This window comes from Stegostoma tigrinum, chromosome 17 (assembly GCF_030684315.1).
Source record: "Stegostoma tigrinum isolate sSteTig4 chromosome 17, sSteTig4.hap1, whole genome shotgun sequence".
Classification (NCBI taxonomy): Eukaryota; Metazoa; Chordata; class Chondrichthyes; order Orectolobiformes; family Stegostomatidae; genus Stegostoma; species Stegostoma tigrinum.
This window is the reverse complement of record NC_081370.1, coordinates 23,140,808-23,162,183: the sequence shown is the minus strand read 5'-3', so window position 1 is coordinate 23,162,183 and position 21,376 is coordinate 23,140,808. Positions and strand designations below refer to the sequence as shown.

The following is a 21,376-nucleotide window of genomic DNA, read 5'->3' as shown; positions in this document are numbered from 1 at the left end:
CTGGCTGGGTGGCTACTTTACGTAACTCCACGTTCCATCTGCAAAAATGATCCCAAGCTTCCAATTGCCTGTCAATTCAACACACCACTGTGTCCCCACACCAATATTTCTGTCACAGACCTGCCGCAGTGTTCCAGTGAGCCTCAGCACAAGCTTAAAGAATAGCATCTCTTTTTTCCACTATAGACTCTAGGTCCAACATCAAGTTCAATAACTTTGGAGACTGATTCCATCCTTCTATGTCTTCTTTACCCATCTGGCACCCAGTCCTGTTATGGCACGGGTTGCTTTCAGGACAGTCACCCATTCTCAAGTACTCCTAGTTCGGTCATCACACTATATGGGTTGTATAGAGCACAGTGCCCCCTATTTTCCACTCTTAGCTCTTATTCAACTTTTCTCCTGGCCTGTTGTCCAATGATCACCTTGTTTACATACCCTTTCATATCTCTCTCTCTCTGGGCTTTGGCCCCACCCATTTGCTCACTTCTCCACTTTGCCATCAACACCCTTCTACCCACCTTCCATTCAGAATTAAATACCACATTTTCCTAGCTACTAACAGTTCCAAAGAAGAGCCCACTGGATTCAAACGTTAACTCTGTTTTCTTCCCACAAATGCTGCCAAGACCTGCATAGCTTCACCAGCAGTTTCTGTTTTTGTTTCTGCTTATTTATCAGCTTATCTTTAAAGTTATTTCTCACTCTCATTCTCTCTAACCATGCACGTTTCTAGCCTCTACCTTTACATACTGTAACTCTCTCTGACCTAGAGAGAATGCCCCTTCTTGTAACTGGAGGCCAAAAATGTATGATAGTCATGAAGAAGTGCAGCAAGTAATTTAGAAAATAATAAAAACAACATACTGCGGACACTGGAGACCTGAAGTAAAAACAGAATACTCAGCATCCATGGAGAGAGAAACAGAGTGAACATTGCATGTCAACCAAATTCAGTTCTTCAGAATGAAATTTAGAAGAAACTCCTTCACACAAAAAAATGGTAAGTATGTGAAATTTATTAGCACGGCAGATTGCTGAAGCAAATAGAGATGAAATTAAAGAAAATGAAACAAAAATATGAGTGAAAATAATGAACAGATAATCATAATGGTACAATAAATGACAAAATAGGTGAGGAGGCTCAAGTGAAGCAATAACACTGACTAACAGCCTCTTCCCATGCCATATATTCCATGTAACATTTTTCCCTTCATAAAATTTCAGGGCACTTTAAAACTCATATGCACTAATATGGCTTCCATTTTTTGAGAAAATAATAATCAAAATATAGTATTGTTTCTTTCTTGTTCAGTTGTTGCAGAATTCCAATATTTGATCTACAACTTGCCAAGTCATCACAACTTGCCTTTTGCAATAAATAATGCATTAAATTTACAATAAGCCTTTTGTTAATAACATGCATTGTCGAAAATGAAGATTATAAATATTTGAAGTATTCTTTTGTCACTGCAGTCTCAGTAGTTATGTTACACTAATCATACAGGTTTCATGACGTTTATTACTCTGGTGTATTTTACAGTTGGTGATAATTGGCCTGGTATTTACTGTTCGTCTTTCAAAAAGCAGACTATCATTTATCAATGGTTGCAATCATGCGAGGATGGCAGAATAAAGGCTCATGAATCAGATTATTTTGACCTGGGTGTTGCTTTGTTGATCTTAAACAGGACTCGGAACCTACCGAGTGTGGAACCTTTAAGTGTCAGAGCTTGAGTGGGACCTAATAAATGGCCATATCAGTATCAGAAATGCAGGAGGCATTTGATCTTACAGTGAAAGGCCAAGGAAGTATGTCATGCCTAATTTTTAATGAGCAATTGAGTGGGCCCTGAGCACAAGGTGGAGTGGACTGAATGGAACCTGAAACTTGGGTCTGGATCTTTGAGGAAGGAAGAAGGATATAGGTTCTACATCCCTAACTTGGCTCCTCCATTGATGGGCATGCAGCTCCTAGACCCCAGAAAGTTTCTTGGAATCAGGCCTACCTCTCAAAGACTCGTATTTTATAGACATTTGGAGGTGAAAATAACTTTAAAAAACATCTTATCCATACACCTCCAAACATTACAGAGGGCTTTCATACCCTCCATGACAACTCTATGAATGGCCCCCTTATAGCCAAGGTCTATTTCCCAAGGTAGGAGAGTCCAAAACTAGACAGCATAGGTTTAAAGTGAGAGGGAAAGAATTAAAAGGGATCTCAGGAGCAACTTTTAGGGACAAAGCTGGCAAATAGGACTAGATTAATTTAGGATATCTAGTAGGCATGGGCAGTCTGGACTGAAGGATCTGTTTCTGTGCTGTACATCTCTATGACTCCAAGAACCATTTCCACATGCTGTGGTACAATAGGGTTCATTTTCTTTTCTGTACAGAGCATGTATGAGATTAATGGGCATGGAAGTGCCCTTTGTGGGCTTATGGAAATCTGAGAGGCCAATTGGGTTGGATGGAGGGCGATTGGTTATATGGACGGTACAGTATCTGGTGCGGAGAGGTGGAAAGGCCTGCATTTCGATGCAAGGGATAAGAGGCTGTTGGAGATGATTGAGGGCAGAAGTTGGCGTGGATTGGAGGTGGAGGGAATGGCTTGAAAGGACACAAGGATTAGAGGGTGTAATATTGAACAAAATGACAAATACAAAAGTCCCAGAGAATGTAAGACCTTTTTAAGCAGCCCTCCAAACACCTCATGTGGCTGTCTCCAAACTGTTTCCAGGGCAGCATACCATTCTTTACTCAGAGAGTAGTAAGGGAATGGAATGCTTTGCCTGCAATGGTAGTAGATTCGCCAACTTTAAGTACATTTAAGTCATCATTGGACAAGCATATGGACGTACATGGAATAGTGTAGGTTAGATGGGCTTCAGATCGGTATGACAGTGATAATGGGAACTGCAGATGCTGAGAATCCAAGATAACAAAGTGTGGAGCTGGATGAACACAGCAGGCCAAGCAGCATCTCAGGAGCACAAAAGCTGATGTTTTGGGCCTAGACCCTTCATCAGAGAAGGGTCTAGCCCGAAACATCAGCTTTTGTGCTCCTGAGATGCTGCTTGGCCTGCTGTGTTCATCCAGCTCCACACTTTGTTATCTTAGATTGGTATGACAGGTCGGCACAACATCGAGGGCCAAAGGGCCTGTACTGTGCTGTAATGTTCTATGTTCTATGTTAAAATGGGAGGCAGAAATTCAGTGAATGATTCCAAATGACTGAGAAATCGGTGATTACTAAGTGTACAAAACATGATTTTCGCGGTCTGGGCAACTTATAAATACAAAGCGGATACAAATGAAGCTGATGATCTCATGGTACAGATGGAGAGATGGCAGCAAGATATCATTGCTTTAATAGAAACTTGGCTTAAAGCGGGGGGAGGGGGAGGGGCAGCCTGATATCCCTAAATATAAAGTTTTCAGGCAAGGTAGGGAAGTGGCAATATTGGTTACAGAATCAATAACAGCTGTTAGGAGGAATAATATGCTGAATTAAGTATTAAATAAAAATAAAGTCAAACCAACTGCAAATGCTATAAATCAGAAACAAAACCAGAAATTACTGCAAAGCTCAACAGGTCCTGAAGCATCTGTGGAAAGAAGTCAGAGGTAACGTTTTGGATGGAGTGATCCTTCCTCAGAACTATTAAATAAGGCCTTACGGGCTGACATCAAATGAAAGAGGAGCAGACACATTACTCGACATGTAATATAGACTCTCTAATTGTGGGAGAGAGTTAGAGGGGCAGATATATAAGGTAATGCTCTGAGCAGAAAAAACATGACAATAATAATTGAGGGCCTCAACTACTCACTGACCAACTGGGATACAAACAATGTGAAAGGCACAGAGGACACATGATTCTAGAACTGCATCAAGAGAAACCCAACAGGATAAGATTTCAGGTTCAGTGTTAGGAAATGAAGCTGGGTAGGCGCATGAAGTAGCATTGGGTGACAATTTTGGAGTTAGTGTTTAAAATACAATTTGATTTAGCATCATTATGAAAAATGGCAAAGCTTGGACATGACCACAACTTCTAAACTGGGGAAGGCAAATATTACAAAACTGAGGAATGATTTAGCAAAATTTGGCTGGACATAATTTCTTGAAGGAAAATCAATGGCACATTATTGAGAGGCACAAAAATAAACAGGCGTACTGCCAAATCTAGGATCCCCTGGCTATCCAGAAGCAAATAGCTCAGGGTAAAACAAAGAAATAGAGAATGGTAATCTCAAAAAAGTAACATTTCAGGAATCTTAGAGGAGTATAGAATGTATAGGGATAAAGTGAAAAGGGACTTCGGCAAAGAAAAGGGAAAACATCTTTAAACGAGGATGTTACCACTCTATCCCTGCTCATTATTTTGAGCACCTCAATTTAGTTGCCACCTCCTCTGTTCTAGAGGAAGACATTTAAGGATGTTTTAACAGTGCTTTAAGCACAGAAGGATAAATAAGGGAAGGGCCAGGATTATTAAAAATACACATGGTAAAATGTACATTGGATGCAGAATGATGCAGGTTTCTTATTGAGAACTTTGCTTCTGTCTTCACTAAGGAAGGGAAACATGCAGGCATTCTCATTAAAGAAGAAAAATATGAAATATTCAACAAAATAAGCATAATAAGAAAAGAAATATTGGAGGAATTGGCTTCCTCAAAAGTGGATGAATCACCAGAACCTGAAGAATTTTAATCTTAAGCCTTTGATAATTCAGTCAATATTCAGAGGTTAGATTAAGTATTACTTAGAAAGGCATGGCTGAACTGCGTATCATCAGCAAGGTTTTGTTAAGGGAATGTGGTGTCTTACTAAGTTAATTGAATTATTTGAAGAAGTAACAAGGAGGATTAATCAAAGTAGTGCAGGAGACGTTAGTGACACGGATTTTAGCAAGACATTTAACAAGGTCAAACGTGGCTAACAATCAAAGAATTACAGCCCATTTGATACATTGCAAATTATTTTGTGCTAATGTGGCAAATTATTTCCAAAATTGGCTCAGTAACTGGAAATAAAGGGTCAATGGAGGTGAATGGCAAGTGGTTTCCAGAGGTGTTCCAGAGGTGTTCCACAGGGGCCTGTGTTGGGTGCCTTGTTCATTGTGGTATTTATTAATGATTTAAGCTTAAAGTGTAATTGGGAAATTTACAGATGACACAAAAAATGACTAACTTTGATAGTAAAGACACAGCTGTTGATTGCAGGATGGTATCAATTTGGCTGAGGGAGCGGAAAAGTGGTTAATGGAATGTTATGCATTAAGGAGAGAGTAGACGGGTGGAAACAAAGTGAGGGAATACCTCATTAACAGGAGGATATTGAGAAAATTAAATGAAGTGAGAGATCTTTGGAGCGGACATCCCCCACCAACTTCCAAAGGTTTTAGGACAGATAAATAAGGAAATAAAGAAGGCACATAGGAGACTTTCCTTCATTGGACTTGGCATCAAATACAAAAGCTGGGATGTAATACTGAAACCGTACATGGTTGGGCCCCAAATGGAGTTCTGTGTCCTGTTCAGGCCACCACATTACACGGAAGATGTAACTGCTCTCAAGAGGCAGAGCAGAAATTTACGAGAATTTACAGGGCTTGAAAATTGCAGCCAAGAGGAAAGATTGGATAAATGTGTTTCCCTGAGAACAGAGGAGGTGGTGACTAAACTGAGGGTACATAAAATAATGCCTTTAGATAGAGTGGAGGGGGATGGCCTGTTTCCCTGGTAGAGAATTCAATTACAGATTTTACACGATTGCTGGAAGGCTGAGAAGAAACTTGGGGGAGAAACCTTTTCACTCAGAGGATGGTGTGTCAGAAAAACTCAACTCATTTAAAAGGAAATTTGGAACAACACCTGAAGTGCTGTAACCAGTAAGTCTATGTACCAGATGCTGGAAAGTGAGATTAGAATGGGCAGATAGTTTAATTCAGCTGGCATAGACCTAAAGGGCCAAATGACCTTTCCCTAGGCTGTATACAATTCCTGGAACATCATGTCTGATTTGAAACAAGCACGAAGAGATCAGAATAGGTCTAATGCTTTCTGTTGGAAATTTTGAGTGTTCCTAAGGACAAAGATATTCATTTTGCTTTGGTATTGGAAGAGTATAGTAGCGATGGGAGTAACTGGACAGGAGAGAGAAGTTTGCAATTTTTATTTGTAATTTGTGTCACATCTGTGAACAGAGTTTATGCTTTAGGTCAATGATCTTTTGCCATAATGGACAAATTTATTGTGCATTTAATTTGCATAAGAAGGGGGCAGATGTCCGCAATAAAAGTAAATCAATACAGAGAGTCAGGAAACAATTGGAATTCTACAATCTCATTCCCAGAATTTGGTAAACATACAAATTAAATAAAAAAATAAAATTACTGGATGGAACTTGAACTAGCAATTGAGAATTTAGGAGTTTGGTGGGATTCAACATATGGAAATTGACAGGTTGTGGATGAATTGGTTCTGACCCATCAATTTCGTCAGCACATTAAGCGGTGGGTGAGCAACCCCCTCAGGAAAGATGTTTACTACTATTTAGGAGCAATTTTTACTGTGTTAAGTTTATGATTTTATCATGGCTACTTCTTTTCCTCAAACGCAGTTGTGAAAGGTGTGACATGGTGGCTCAGCGGTTAGTAGGACTGCCTCACAGCTCCAGGGATCAGGCTTGATTCAAGCCTCGGGCAACCATACGTGTGGAGTTTGCACGTTCTCCCTGTGTCTGCATGGGTTTTCTCCGGGAGTTCTGGTTTCCTCCCACAGTCCAAAGATGTGCGGGTTAGGTGGACCTGCTATGCTAAATTGCCCATAGTGTCCAGGGATGTGTAGGTTAGGTGGAATAGCCATGGGATAAACTACGGGATGCTCTTCAGAGGGCTGGTGCAGACTAGATGGGCTAAATGGCCTGTTTCTGCACTGTATGGATTCTATGATTCTGATGCAGTGAGAATTAAGGCAGCTGAAGAAATAACACTCAAAAATAGCTTACAAAACTCTTACTTCCCGACGTGTGGGATAGCTTTTTGATCTATTTCAACAAACTTCCATTAATTTATGAAGTTATTCCACTAGTTTGCTGACTTTGACTAGTTTTTCCAAGCCTGCCCACTTAATCTTCACTTCGAAGCTGAAATCTCTCAAATCAGTATAGCTGCCATTTATGCCATATTTTGTTCATGTTCTGGTGAGGACCAAGATGATCAGCAAGATTCACAACAATGTCAGCACCAAAACATGATAAGCGAAGCAGCAGCATGTTGCACACAGATATAACACAGAAATCAGGTTACATTTTGAATGTGTCACTGTACTCACTTTTCATGCCCCGATTAGGTCATTAGACCATCTTAGTCACTGAATCCAGGAGTTCATGTCTATGTTCTCACTGTTTACTTCCCAAGTAACCTCCAGCCATACCTTTCTGTTTTTGCTGGCACGCACATTCCTTTCATCATTTCTTCATAGAACAGTTACTCCCTTTGGGCACTTACAGGCATCAATATCATATGTAGTGAAGCATCACTGCAATTAGGCACGGATTTTGAAACACTGGAACCAAGAGCTATTAATATAAGGTAGACGCTAGTGAAATCAACAAAGAATTCATGTGAAGCTTCTTTATCTAGAGATTATCCAAGGATCATCCTCTGGACTCAGTTTGTTATGGTCTGCTATTTTTAAGGTTAAAATCTCTAATTTTTTTACTATAGTCCTTTAGTATAGTCATCGAGAGGGACAGGAACAGACAATATGGGTAAGTACTTAATTAGCGGAGGGGGAATTATTATGCTATTAGGCAAGAACTGCAGAGCATAAATTGGGAACAGATGGTTTCAGGGAAATGCACAACAGAAATGTGGAGGTTGTTTAGGGAGCACTTGCTACAATTCTGGATAGGCTTGTCCCACTGAGGCAAGGAAGTGATGGTAAGGTGAAGGAACCTTTGATGACAAGACATGTGGAACATCTAGTCAAGAAGAAGAAGGAAGCTTACTTAAGGTTGAGGAAGCAAGGATTGGATAGGGCTCTAGAGGTAGCCAGGTAGTTTCAGGAAGTCTGAAGAATGGACTTAGAAGAGGGTTTGAAAAAGACTCCATGTGTAGAATTAAGGAAGACCCCAAGGTGTCTTGGGGTCTTCCTTAATCCTACCCATGGAGGCATTTTCATTTCTAGCATGTACTCCTTCTTAACATCAACCTATTCCAGCAAAGTATTCAAGCAAATTATTCATTAAGGGCCTCTCCAACCTCCTCTGACTCCTTCTTGAGGAATAAGAGGATAGCCAGAGTTGGGGTAGGGCCAATCAAGGACAGTGGAGGGAATTTCTGTGTGGAGTCAGAGGAGGTTGGGGAGGTCATTAATGAATACTTTGTTTCAGTATTCACCAGTGAGAGGGACCTCGATGTTTGTGAGGACAGCATGAAACAGGCTGCTATGATGAAATAGGTTGATGTTAGGAAGGAGAACATGCTAGAAATTTAAAAAAAACATGAGGATAGATAAGACCCCTGGGCCAGACAGAATATACCAAAGGTTCCTACGAAATGCAAGGGAAGAGATTACTACGCCTTTGGTGATGATCTTTGTGTCCTCACTGTCCACTGGAGTAGTACCAATGATTTGGAGGGTGGCAAATGTTCAAGAAAGAGAATAGGAATAATCCTGGGAATTACACACCAGACAGTCTTACTTCTGTGGTGGGCAAATTATTGGAGAGGATTCTGAGAGATAGTATTTATGATTATTTGGAAAATCAGAGTTTGATTATGAATGATGAGGAAGTGGAAGGGTGGGTTAGTAAGTTTCCTGATGACACGAAGGTTGGTGGAGTTGTGCATAATGTAGGTTGCAATGGGACATTGAAAGGATGTAGAGCTGGGCAAAGAAATGGCAGACGGAATTCAAACTGGAAAAGTGTGAAGTGATTCGGTTTGGAAGGTCAAATTTGAATGCAGAATACAGGGTTAATGGCAGGATTCTTGATAATGGAGAGGAACAGAGGGATCTTGGGGTCCATGTCCATAGATCCCTCAAATTTGCCACCCAAGTTGAAAGGGTTATAAAGAAGGTATATGATGTGTTGGCGTTTCTTGGCAGGGGAATTGAGTTTAAGAGCCGTCAGGTTATGCTGCAGCTCTATAAAACTCTGGTTAGACCAAACTTGGAATGTTGTGTTCAGTTCTGGTCACCTCATCGTAGGATGGATGTGGAAGCTTTAGAGACAGTGCAGAGGAGATTTACCAGTATGCTACCTGAACTGGAGGCTAGGTCTTATGATGAAAGGTTGAGGGAGCTTGGGCTTTTCTCATTGGAGTGAAGAAGGATGAGAGGTGACTTGATAGAGGTGTACAGGATGATGAGAGGCATAGATAGAGTGGATAGCCAGAGACTTTTTCCCAGGGTGGAAATGAATATTACGAGGGGGCGTAATTTTAAGGAGATTTGAGGAACGTATAGGGGAGATGTCAGAGGTGGGTTCTTTACACAGAGTGCTGGGTGCGAAGAATGTGCTGCTGGCGGTAGTAGTGGAGCCAGATACATTTGGGACATTTAAGCGACTCTTGGATAGACACATGGATGATAGTAAAATAAAGGGCATGCAGGGTAGTTTGATCTTAGAGGAGGATAACAGGTTGGCACAACATCGTGGACTGAAGAGCCTGTACTGTGCTGTATTGTTCTATGCTCCAATGTTTATCACAGTTTGCACACTTCACTGTATTCTGAGTGATTACATGGCAGCTTCATAATTTTTAAATCCTATTCCATGATATTGCTATTTCAGGGCGATATTCAAAGGTTATGCAAAAGTGAGTTGCAGAATGACAAAGTTAGCAGCTCTTATTTCATGGTCAGCAATTAAACCACAATGTTCACCACTGAACTGCGAGAAAGATGACCACGAAGAACTAACAATCTGTGTTAGTAAAATGAACCACATGGTAAGATATCAAACTATAAAGATTAGAAAAAAAATTGCTGTGCAATCACTGTACAGAATTTGCTGATCTATGTTTGAAGCATAGGAGTTGGACAATGAACCTCAATAGAGTGAATACTCACAGGGTGATACATCACATGAAGTGCACAAATGTCAATGTCAAGTGAAAGCAAATTTGATACCAATGTCATACCTTTTCTATAACAGACAGGTTTTTCAATCAGTCACTATTTAGTTGGTACTTAATGAATGGTTAAGTTAGCAAGGAGCTGAGAAGGTGATGGCAGGAATGGAACCCACGTAAATTTTAAAACTTGCTGCAATATAATTTGCAACATCTTTGGTTTCTTCAACATAATAAACATCCCAAGGTACTTCGTGGAAGCAAATTTTTTTAAAAAGCTGAAAAAGAGGGGAAAAAAGGCAGTTATGCTTGGTCAAAGAATTAGAAAACTCCTTAAGGAGTAAAGCAAGATTGGGAGATGCAGATATTTGGGTAGGAAATTCTGGAGAAAAGGGTGGAGGCAGATGAAGGCAGTTGTTGCTTTTTATATATTTTTGCCATACTTTCTTCCTGTTCACAGTCAAAGGGTTAGAACAAAATGCCAAGGACATTAAATAGTTTAGTGCTATTACATGAGTGTACTGCCTTTATGGTGTTACAAAACATTGTTTCTAACTCCGCTACCTCGACACACACACACTTGCAACAATAAAGAGTGGGAAATCTATTTGGTCTTCCCTCAATCAGGACGTGCTACTGGAATCTATTGGAATGCCCAGACCTTACTGTCTTGGCTGGGAAGTCCTCATTTATTACAGAGCCTGCAGCGGCATCAATGCTGAGATATGCCTTGTGCTCCATAACGCTTAGGTAATTATAGACGAGGCATCCATAATCACTCAAATATTAAAGCAACATTGAAAACTATATTTTTAAAAACACTCATTCAATTGACTTTATTGCAGGAACTGAACTGACCTAAACCCACTTGGTTGGAAATATGGATTCTGCCAGGAAAAAAAAACCTCTATTTATTGAGAACTGTATGATCGCCGCATTATACGGGGTTCAATGAAGATTGTTAGCTTCTTTGGAAATAGCATGAAGAGAAATAAAAACTAATTTACTATTAAGTTTGATTGCGACATCAGTAATACTCTTCATTTTATTGTATCGATTTTGTTATATAGAGTCTGGAAGGCAATGCCTTTGTTAAGGTACAACGTTCCCAATATACGTTAGAGTCCAGGCGCCTTAACATGTGTCTAGATGCAAAATACTGGATTTCTTCGCGCAGTTGTAAATAGTTTTCATTACGATATCGCATTTCAATGGGTTCACTGTGTTCAATCTACTGCCAAGAGCTTATGGAAGTATGTGTTCCCCTGCTCCTCTGACGGCGCTCGACTCCCAGGGTTGAGTGAGATCGTTTCCTGGGCAGAGCGATTGCTCAGAACAGGGGAAACATTGCGGAAACTTTATCACAAATATCAACATTTAAAGGCGTTTTACTCCAGGTACACCGTTTGAACACTACGAAAACAGAGCTGAATGGAAATAGACATTTTTTCGGGAAACTAACAAATGCCCTTCCCCCACTTGTTATTGATACAGCTGGGTCCATAGTCTCTCATAACCTAAGCTTACGAACTCTTCTTTGAGCACAGCAACAACGTCCTAACGCTAACAGAAATACGTTCAAGATAAGTGAAAAGCTGCGTAGTTTTTAAATTTTGCAACTTCCCTCGCTCCCTACCTTACGTCTGAATTCTCTGGCCACCTTTTTCTCCATTCTGGCAGGCTGGATGCGATGGGAACCAGGAATGACCGGCCCCTTTTCCTCTCAACCCTTTGGGTGTGGAGAGCTTGCAGTTAATGACAGCAGACAGGGCGAGATAAGAAAACAAACTTTAAACATGATTTGTGTCTCTGTGAAGTATCACCGTTCGCATGTATGCTTCTGCTGTTACCGCATTGCTTTACTTTAAGTTGTTAAAATGATCGCGTTCATTTATAAAGCGGTTTGTTCAGTTATTTTTTAAAGACCCATCTTGCGCAGGCAAACACAATCCAAATAAATCTCATGTATATAATACCGAGCTTATGTTTTAAGGTGTCTTAATAGTTTTTTTCTGTGTTTATTTCAAGGTTCCTTGAGCAAAACACCGTGGACTTGCTTTAAAAGAAAGAACATTTGTTTAATCACTTTGTTTAGAGACGTTATGACACACCTCCACCAATTCAGAGATTTGAACCTAAATTTTCTGGCCCAGAGCTAGGAAGACCCCGAGCGTGCTTCCGGCAAATGTTACGACGCATGTCGGTAGGTGGAACTTGCATTTACGTCCTTTGGCCGAGATATAGCGATACAATTTCCAGTATTTTGCGTGCTGGGATTTGAACATAGTCCGCACAGGTTTAGCGTGGAGCTCTGAATTGTTCAGCTACTGACATTACCTCTACAACACCTGCTCCCCAAATTTTTCATCAACTACTTCAAATCTTATATAGCACACCTCATTGGCAGCTGGGACTTGAACCTAAACCTTCAAGTCCAGAGATAGGGACATTACCACTGACCTAAGAGATTTCAATCCATGGGGCTGCACATGACCATTAATTAATAGATGCAGGCAAGCAATGTGAGCGTTTTATTTATTTGATTTTCTTACTCTTCCTGTGGGGAGAAGGCTTGATTTCTGTTTTGGTACCTCCTGAAATCATTATATTTAAGATCAGAAACTTGGCATCAAATAGAATCACAAATTTATACTGCACCCTGTAGTGGCGCAGCTTTGTCTTTTTGAAGTTCACCAAGATTTAGCTTTGGTTTATCAAAATGTATAATACCTACTGCAAATGAGAATTAGCATAAATGCAGTGTTTTACAATGGTCTGAATTTTGCACAGTGCTGAAGCATAGATGCACTGGAGGTGCAATGATCTCCCTGGCTTTTTTTCTCTCTCACCCTGTACTTGATTCTTGTTTTCTGGGGAATCCTTCTATGCAGCTGCATCGAGATGTCATCAAGCTGTATGAACAGCCAAAGAATTCTCTAAATCAATGAAAAGCGCTTCCATAAAGTCACTGTTTTAAAAATTGACAAAAGCAAATTAAAGACTAGCATGTATGCATGGGGTGAAGCTACATACTGAAACATCACAAAAATATTTTTAAAGAATTATTCACAAAGCTTGGTTTTAAACAACTTAAGTTAATCATAAGAGAGACATTTTGTATCACTCCACAAATACAAAAATGCTTCTTCAGGGCCAGGATAATAAAATGTGAGGCTGGATGAACACAGCAGGCCAAGCAGGATCTCAGGAGCACAAAAGCTGACGTTTCGGGCCTAGACCCTTCTCTGATGAAGGGTCTAGGCCCGAAACGTCAGCTTTTGTGCTCCTGAGATGCTGCTTGGCCTGCTGTGTTCATCCAGCCTCACATTTTATTATCTTGGAATTCTCCAGCATCTGCAGTTCCCATTATCTCTTCAGGGCCAGATCTATTTTTGGATTGGGAAATTCTCACCACATCCACTTGGTTTGTTAATTGCTAGCTTTGCACGTGGGTTAGTGTCCACACATCAGCTTGTGGCAGAACAGTGAGTGACAAGTCACAACTTCAGCATTTCCAAATAATATGACAGATTTCTAAATCCTGAAGTTTCGATCAGTTTGTGTGCGCTCCACAACCTTGTGTAAAAAATGGAGTGCCTTGGAAATCAGTGCTGAGGCCTCAAGTATTTGCAATCTTGATCAATGCCTTGGATAACTGGACTGAATACGTGGCAGCTAAACTTGCCGAGAGATAAGATAGGTGGGAAAGTACGTTGTAAAGAGAACATAAGGAGTCTAAAAATGTATACAAATAGGTAATGAGAGTGAGAAAAACTTTGGTAGATGGAGTGCAATGCAGAAAAATGTGAATTTGTCAAGTTTGGCAACAAGAATAATGAAGCAGCACATTAATTAACTGGGGAGATTTAAACACAGAACTGATCATGCAGAGGGATCTGGGTATCTCGGTACATACATCACAAAGTTATATGCAAGTACAGCATGTGATTAGGAAGACATACATAACAGAGTCATAGAGGCCTACAGCACAGAAAAAAAGGCCCTTCCACTAATTGAGTCTGAAACAGTCAAAAACAACTTCCTAACTGCTATACTCCCATTTTCCAGCACTGGACGCATATCCATAATAACCTTTATGTCACACACATCTAAATATTTCTTAAAAGTCATCTGTCCCTATCATCCTGACAGGCAATGTTGTTATTTGTCGAACGGTAATGGAATATAAAAGTAGGAACATTTTTCTAGTTGTACAGACCATTGGTGAGATCTCATCTGAAATACTATGTAGATTTGGACTCTTTATTTAAGAAAAGACATAATTTCATTAGAAGAAATTCAGAGAAAGTATGCCCATCTGATTCCTTGGATGATGGAGAGCTCAGGTGGTTTTGGGGTGAGGGTAGAAGAAAGGTAAAGAGGAAAAGTTGGACATGTATCTCCTGAGTTTAGAAGAGTGAGAAGCAATCTAATTGAAATGTATAAAGTGCTTGGGGATACTCAAGGCACAATTACCATCATGGGAGCATTTAGAATTAGCGGACAGAATTTAAAAATAAAATTATCTCCATTTAGAACATAGAACATTACAGCGCAGTATAGGCCCTTCGGCCCTTGATGTTATGCTGACCTGTTTATCCCCCAACTCTCAAGGTCTTCTGATTCTTGCTAGCTCCACATTTATTTTTGTCACTCAGATGGAGATGGAGATGGAGATTTTGTTTTGCCTAGACAGCAGGGTTATTAAGTATATGTAAAATTGAGTTGGATAGCTTCCTTACAGAATACTGAGCGGCCTGGGTGGAGTGGAAATGGTGAAGATGCTTTCACCAGTCGGAGAGACTAGAACCCAATGGCACAGCCTCAGTAAAGAGATGACCCTTTAGAACTGAGATGAGGAGGAATTTCTTCAGCCAAACGGTGGTTAGTCTATGGAACACATTGCTGTGGAAGCCATGTCATTGCATGTACTTAAGGCAGAGATAGATATGTTCTTGATTTGTAAGGGGGTCAAGTGTTATGGTGAGAAGACAATGGAATGGAATTGGGAAACCTAGCAGCCATGATTGAATGGTGGAGAAGACTCAATGGGCTGAATGGCCTAATTTTGTGACAATATCTTATGGTATCAATTAACAAGAAAGTGAAAAGATGTCATGGGTAGACAGGAAGGCAAAGTTAAGGTCAAATCAGATCAGTCGTGAACCTGTTGAATGGAGTGTTTTGTAGCAGCTGATATTAGTACCGGACTAGTCAGATCTCACATTGAAACCTGGTTTGATAGACACTACCCTTTCTCTAAACTGCAGAGTTCAGTTACATTCAGAAGAGTCTGCAAGTGCATTTTTATCACAAAGAGTTAAACATTTATTAGACAGGTAAAAATATGAACTACATTAAATGAGATGAAAAGGTTGGAAAGTTTCATTACAAACACCAGAAAAGTAATGACACTCACTATTCTTTTTAGCGCAGCAATATTTTTACAAAAGTCAAGTCCCATCAAAGGTTTACTACGATCTCCATTCTAAAGCTTCTTGCTCAGTCTGGCACAACTGCAACCTGTTTCCTTCTGGCAAACTCCTGCACATTCATTTAGTGTTTTTGTTTGGCTGGGATCTTCTTGGAGCAACTGAAACATTGTGCAAACCGAACTGACGATTACTTTAACATCATAGTCAAAATGTGAATTCCCTAAACTCAGTTTTTGGCAGTATTGAAGATTTCTTTCTGAAACTGTCCTGTTTTCACTCTCTGGTACACCCACACACTGATTTATGTTATGATTTTCTGTTTGCGCCCCCTCCCAGATACCAGTTACTACATAAGAGCACAGTATTTTATACCTCTTTTTGTTATTGCACTAAACAGCCAAGCTTCATCCCTTCCGTCATGGTGGTAAAACTTTACTAAACATCTGCGTGTAAAGGTAAATTTCCTGACCTCCTGATACCCAAGTCTGCAAAAGCAACTGTAGAATTAACCTAGGGCTAAGCAATAATTGCTGGCCTAGCCAGCAATGCTCACACCTTGTGAATGAATGAAAAAAAAGTACCACCGAAAAGTCCCATAACTGGGTCTATTACCATGACTTGGGAACTGTCTCAAAGTATTTTAAAGAATTAATGCAGCTTTACATTTTACTTTTTTGTTTTCCTGTCATTTTTTGTGAAGTTTTCTTTCTGCTCAATGGAATTATTGCCGAAGAACTAGTTCTGTATAAAATATAGAAGCCATTTCTGCACTCAAATTTAAATTGTTTTGATGAAAATAATTAAGTATAAAATTATTTACTTTTTCTACATAATTTCATTTTTGTATGAGTGGAAAAATGTATTATTACATTTGACCGTAAAACCATATAAATTTTATATGCCAATATCCTAACCACAAATAATGTACTGCACATCACCACCTAGTGGAAACAAAGTTCATAAAGCAACCATCTGAAGAAATAGTTACGTGAAATCTTTGTGATAGAGATATGCAATAGACTGCATTTTGCTACAGACTTGTAATAAACAATATGTATCAGAAAATTCACTAAAATACTCCCAGGGCTTCCAGCAAAATATCGTGGATAATTTTAACCCTGTCATTCTGGCAAAAACTGGGTATGAAAGCAGTTAATGTTATTATGCTTATTGTTAGAGTGACAGTTTGAAATTTTAACTTGTTTAGATTCTTTTAATTGTAAGAAAATTGGGTTCAATAATGATGTTGGATTTTTATTGCAACTTTAAATCAACACCCTGCATAGTAGCAAGAGTGAATTAAGTAGAGAAAAGATTCAGGACCAAAACATTCCAAAAAGGTGTATTTTATAATGGTCCAGAAACTTCAATGGTCAGATGATTTTTTAAAAATTTATTCATTTGTGGGATGTGGGGATCACTGGCTGGCCAGCATTTATTTCCCTTCCCTAGTTCCCCTTGAGAAGGTGGTGGTGAGCTGCCTCTTGAACCACTACAGTCCGCCTGCTGTGGGTTAACCTACAATTCCATGAGGGAGGGAATCCCAGGATTTGGACTCAGCAACAGATAAGGGGCAGTGATATATTTTCAAGTGAGGAAAATGAGTGGTTTGGAGGAGAATTTGCAGCTGGTAATGTTCCCATGTGTCTGTGCCATTGTCCTTCTAGATGGAAGTGTTTGAGGGTTTGGAGGCTGCTGTTTGAAGATCCTTGGTGAATTTCTGCAGTGCCCTTTGTAGATAGTGTTGCATGCTGCTACTGAGTGTTGGTCGTAGAGGGAATGGATGGTGTGGATGTAGTGCCAATCAAGTGAGCTGCTTTGTCCTGGACAGTGTCAAACTTTTTGAGTGTGGTTGGGGCTGTACTCATCCATACCAATGGGGAGTAATCCATCTGCTCCTGACTTGTACATCATAGGTGGTTGATAGGCTTTGGGGAGTCAGGAGATGAATTAGTCACCACATATTCCTAGCCTCTGACCTGCTCTTGTAGCCACTGTGTTTATGTGGTGAGTCCAGTTGACTTTCTGGTTGATGATAACCCTGAGGATGTTGAAAGAGGGGGGTATTCAGTGACAGTAACACCATTGAATGTCAAGGGGCAGTGGTTAGATTGTCTGTTATTGGTGATGGTCATAGCCCGGCATTTGGCATGAACGTTATTTGCCATGTGTCAGTCCTAGCCTGGATATTGTTCAGATCTGGTTGCATTTGAATATAGATTGCTTCAGTATCTGAGGCATCACGAATGATACTGAGCATTGTGCAATCATTGGCGAACATCCCTTCTTCTGACCTTATGATGGAGGGAAGATCATTGATGAAGCAGCTGAAAATGGTTGGGCAGAGGACATTACCCTGAGGGACTTGTGGAGAGATGTCCTGGAACTGAGATGACTGACCTCCAACAACCACGACTATTTTCCTTTGTGTCACGACTATGTGCACGACTCCAACCAGCAGAGAGTTTGCCCCCGATACCAATTAATCCCAGTTTTGCTTGGGCTCCTTGATGCCACATTTAGTTGAAGGCAGCATTGATATCGAGGGCTGCCACTCTCACCTCACCTCTGGAATTCGGCTTTTTTATCCATGTTTGAACCAAGGCTGCAATGAGATCAACAACTGAGTAGCCCTGGCAGAACTCAAATGAATAGATTATTGCTGAGCAGGTGCTGCTTGATAGCACTATCGATGACACCTTCCATCACTTTCCTGATGACCGAGAGCAGATGGATGGTGCAGTAATTGGCAGCATTGGACTTGTCTTGCTTTTAATGTACAGTACAGACTTGGGCAATTTTCCACATTGTCAGGTAGATGCCAGTGTTGTGACTGTACTGGAACAGCTTGTCTCAGTGAGTGGCGAGTTCTGGAGCACAAGTCTTCAGTACTATTGCCAGAATGTTGTCAGAGCCCATAGCTTTTGCCAATCACTTGATGGAATCACATGGAGTGAATTGAATTGTCTGAAAACTGGCATCTTGATGCGGGGGACCACTGGAGGAGGCCGAGATGAATCAACCACTCGGTACTTCTGGCTGAAAATTGCTACAAATGCTTTAGCCTTATCTTTTGCATTGATAGGTTGAGCTCTTCCATCATTGAGGATGGGGATATTTGTGGAGCCTTCTCTTCTAGTGAGTTGTTTAATTGTCCATCACCATTCATGACTGGATGTGGCAGGACTGTAGAGTTTAGATCTGATCTGTTAATTCTTAATTTCTGCACAGTCAATTAGATTTTTACAGGGGATAATTCAAAAGGCTAGCAACATTTGATATTATGTGAAAAGAGAGAGCTGACTGATTTGCAAGTGGACTCTGATTAGAGGTGTGGCCATTGAAGAATGCACCAACTGCTGACAGTTAACTACCAAGATTTGTTTAAAGTTGTACCAAGTATTTTGACACATTGTTCAGAGTATTGTTCTGAGGAATGAATCAGGGAAAATGTTTACCTATTTTAAATAGAAAGAGGCACACATAAATACAGTGATAATAGGAACTGCCGATACTGGAGAATCTGAGATAACATGGTGTGGAACTGGATGAATACAGCAGGCCGAGCAGGAAAGTTTGACATTTCAGGTCAGGACCCTTCCTTCAGAAATACACATAAATACATGTTCTTTTTGTGTGCAAAGAACAGGATTTTGTAAATTAATTTATTTTGTGCAATACTCAAAATCTGTACCATCAAATGACAATAACAATGTTCTTTTAAAATTTCATGCATGATGTCAATGACTAATAAATTAAATATTATGAGCAGTATTTGTGTATTCATTCCCCTTCAAATAAGTAAGGTGATAAGTAAGGAAACTTTCCCATTACATTGTAGTACTTAATTAAAAAAAAGTCACAATTACTAGAACTTGTTCAAATGAAAAAATTGCTAAATAAACTGAAGTGAAACATTTTCTCCTATTTAATAAGATAGAGAATTAGCAGAATTAGCATTAAAAAGCTAATATTATAAACAATAAGCCCACACCTGGAAAATTTAGGGATGAATTCTCCAAGGAGACTTCATGTCCTACCAGCCCTGGAACTGAAAATGGAAGGCAAACCCCGTCTAGCAGGTGGCATGAATGTGGGGTGGCATTTTGGCACACTTTGTCTGAAATGCCTCCAACATCTATTGCATCCCCCGCCAAGAATCCTCCTGTGATAATTCCTCGAAAATTTCCAGTAAGTTAATAGTAAGACACGACCTTTTGTAATAAAACCTCACTCACTATTCCCACTTAACCTATGCTTTTCTGATAGTTAAGCCTACCTCGCCGTATTGGTTCTAATAATTTACCCTGCACCAATGTCAGACTGATTGCCAATAATTATTTGTTCTATCCATTGCACCATTTTTGAATGATGGTATAACATTAACAGACCACTAGATGTCTGGTACTTTGCTCGCATCTCGCCAAGATTGGAAAATGATCCATAGAGCATCTGCTGTTTCCTCCCTGGTTTCTTCTTACAGCCCAGGATACAATTCATCTAGCCCTTGTGATTTATCTATCTTCAAGAAATTGAGTTCCTCCTGTCATTCGCCCCTCCCATGAGTTCCTCCCATCTCATTATGCTTGTTTAATCCAATACTTCACACTCCCTCTCTTTAACTACAATATCTGCCTCTCCATTGATAAGCCAGAAACAAAATACAGATTAAGAACACTGCCTTCATCTACTCTTTCCACACTCAGGTTACTATGTGAATCTCTGAGAGGCCCTGTACTTTCCTCAGTCATCCTCTTGCTCTTGGCATTCTGACAAAACATCTTTGAATTCTCCTTAAATTAACCAGCTAATGTTTTGTTTTGGATCCTCTCTTTGTTCTTTTTACTTCATTTTACTCCTGTAATTTCTTTACCCCTTTAAGCTTTTTAAAGTATCACTTTATATGAGATTGTCATTACCTCTATTTTACTGCTTTATCCTGCCATGAATCCTCTGCATAATCAATTCCAGATGTGGCACTACCACTCTGTTTCTTTCTTTATGGGAGCATGCCTGCACTGTACCTGCCGACTCTCACTTAAATACTTCCACTGGTTAGCACTGACTTTCCTTCAGGTAGTTGTGACCTGTTCAACCTTTGCCAATCATCTCCCAGCTTTGCAATATTTGCATTCTCCCAATTTAGAACTTTTATGCCTGTTCTATGTTTCTATGATGCTGCTGAATCAAACCGTTTTTTGATTGCTCTCTCCAAAATGGCCAACTACTGCTTCTTCGTCAACCTGCCCAGTTTCACTTCTTCAGATTAAATCTAGAAATGCACTTTCTGTCATTAGGCTTGTGGTGAACTGACTGAAAAAATTCTCTTGAATTAAATTCAAGAATTATGTACATTCTGTGCCTATCAGACTGTTTGTACACCAGTTAATATTTGGACAGGTGAAATCCTGAACTATTACTACCATTTTTTCTATTGAATCAGAAATTTGTTGACACATTCGCTGTTCCAACTCTCTCCCGAGATTTATGGGCCTGTACCGTACATGTGGCAGCCTAGCTGCCCCCTTTTTGTTCCTGAGCTCAATCCATATTGTCTCACTTGGTGTTTCTTTTTCAGTTCATCATCCCACCTCATAGTTGTTGTTGATTCTGTAACCAATAATGCTATGCCCCCACCTTGGATATCCCTTTTCTACCTGAAAAATCCATATTCAGTGATGTTGAGCTGTATCCTTGCCTGTCTTTAAGCTGCTATGAGTCTATCTGTGCTCTCAGCTCATTGGCTCTATTTGCTAAATGCCTTGTGTTTACACATTTACCCTTTAATAAGCATATTTCCTATTCTTATTTTTTTTAGCCACCATCCGCCTCTATTTTGCCAGG

General features: G+C 40.0%; 2 protein-coding genes across 4 annotated transcripts in view; one reads left to right on the top strand and one right to left on the bottom strand.

Annotated features, from left to right (window-relative positions):
* ush1c (Usher syndrome 1C) overlaps positions 1 to 11,852 on the bottom strand; it is a 211,973-nt gene extending 200,121 nt beyond the window's left edge. For all 3 annotated transcript variants that reach the window (XM_059652022.1, XM_059652023.1, XM_059652024.1), the window contains exon 1: positions 11,734 to 11,852. In XM_059652022.1, the coding sequence (XP_059508005.1) occupies positions 11,734 to 11,769 (36 nt within the window). In that variant the 5' untranslated portion in view covers positions 11,770 to 11,852. The remainder of the gene's footprint in view (positions 1 to 11,733) is intronic.
* The window catches only part of otog (otogelin), a 249,461-nt gene continuing 239,471 nt past the window's right edge, over positions 11,387 to 21,376 (top strand). The window contains exons 1-2 of the mRNA XM_048545992.2: positions 11,387 to 11,494; positions 12,126 to 12,300. The gene's annotated coding sequence lies outside the window, so the exon portion shown is untranslated. The remainder of the gene's footprint in view (positions 11,495 to 12,125; positions 12,301 to 21,376) is intronic.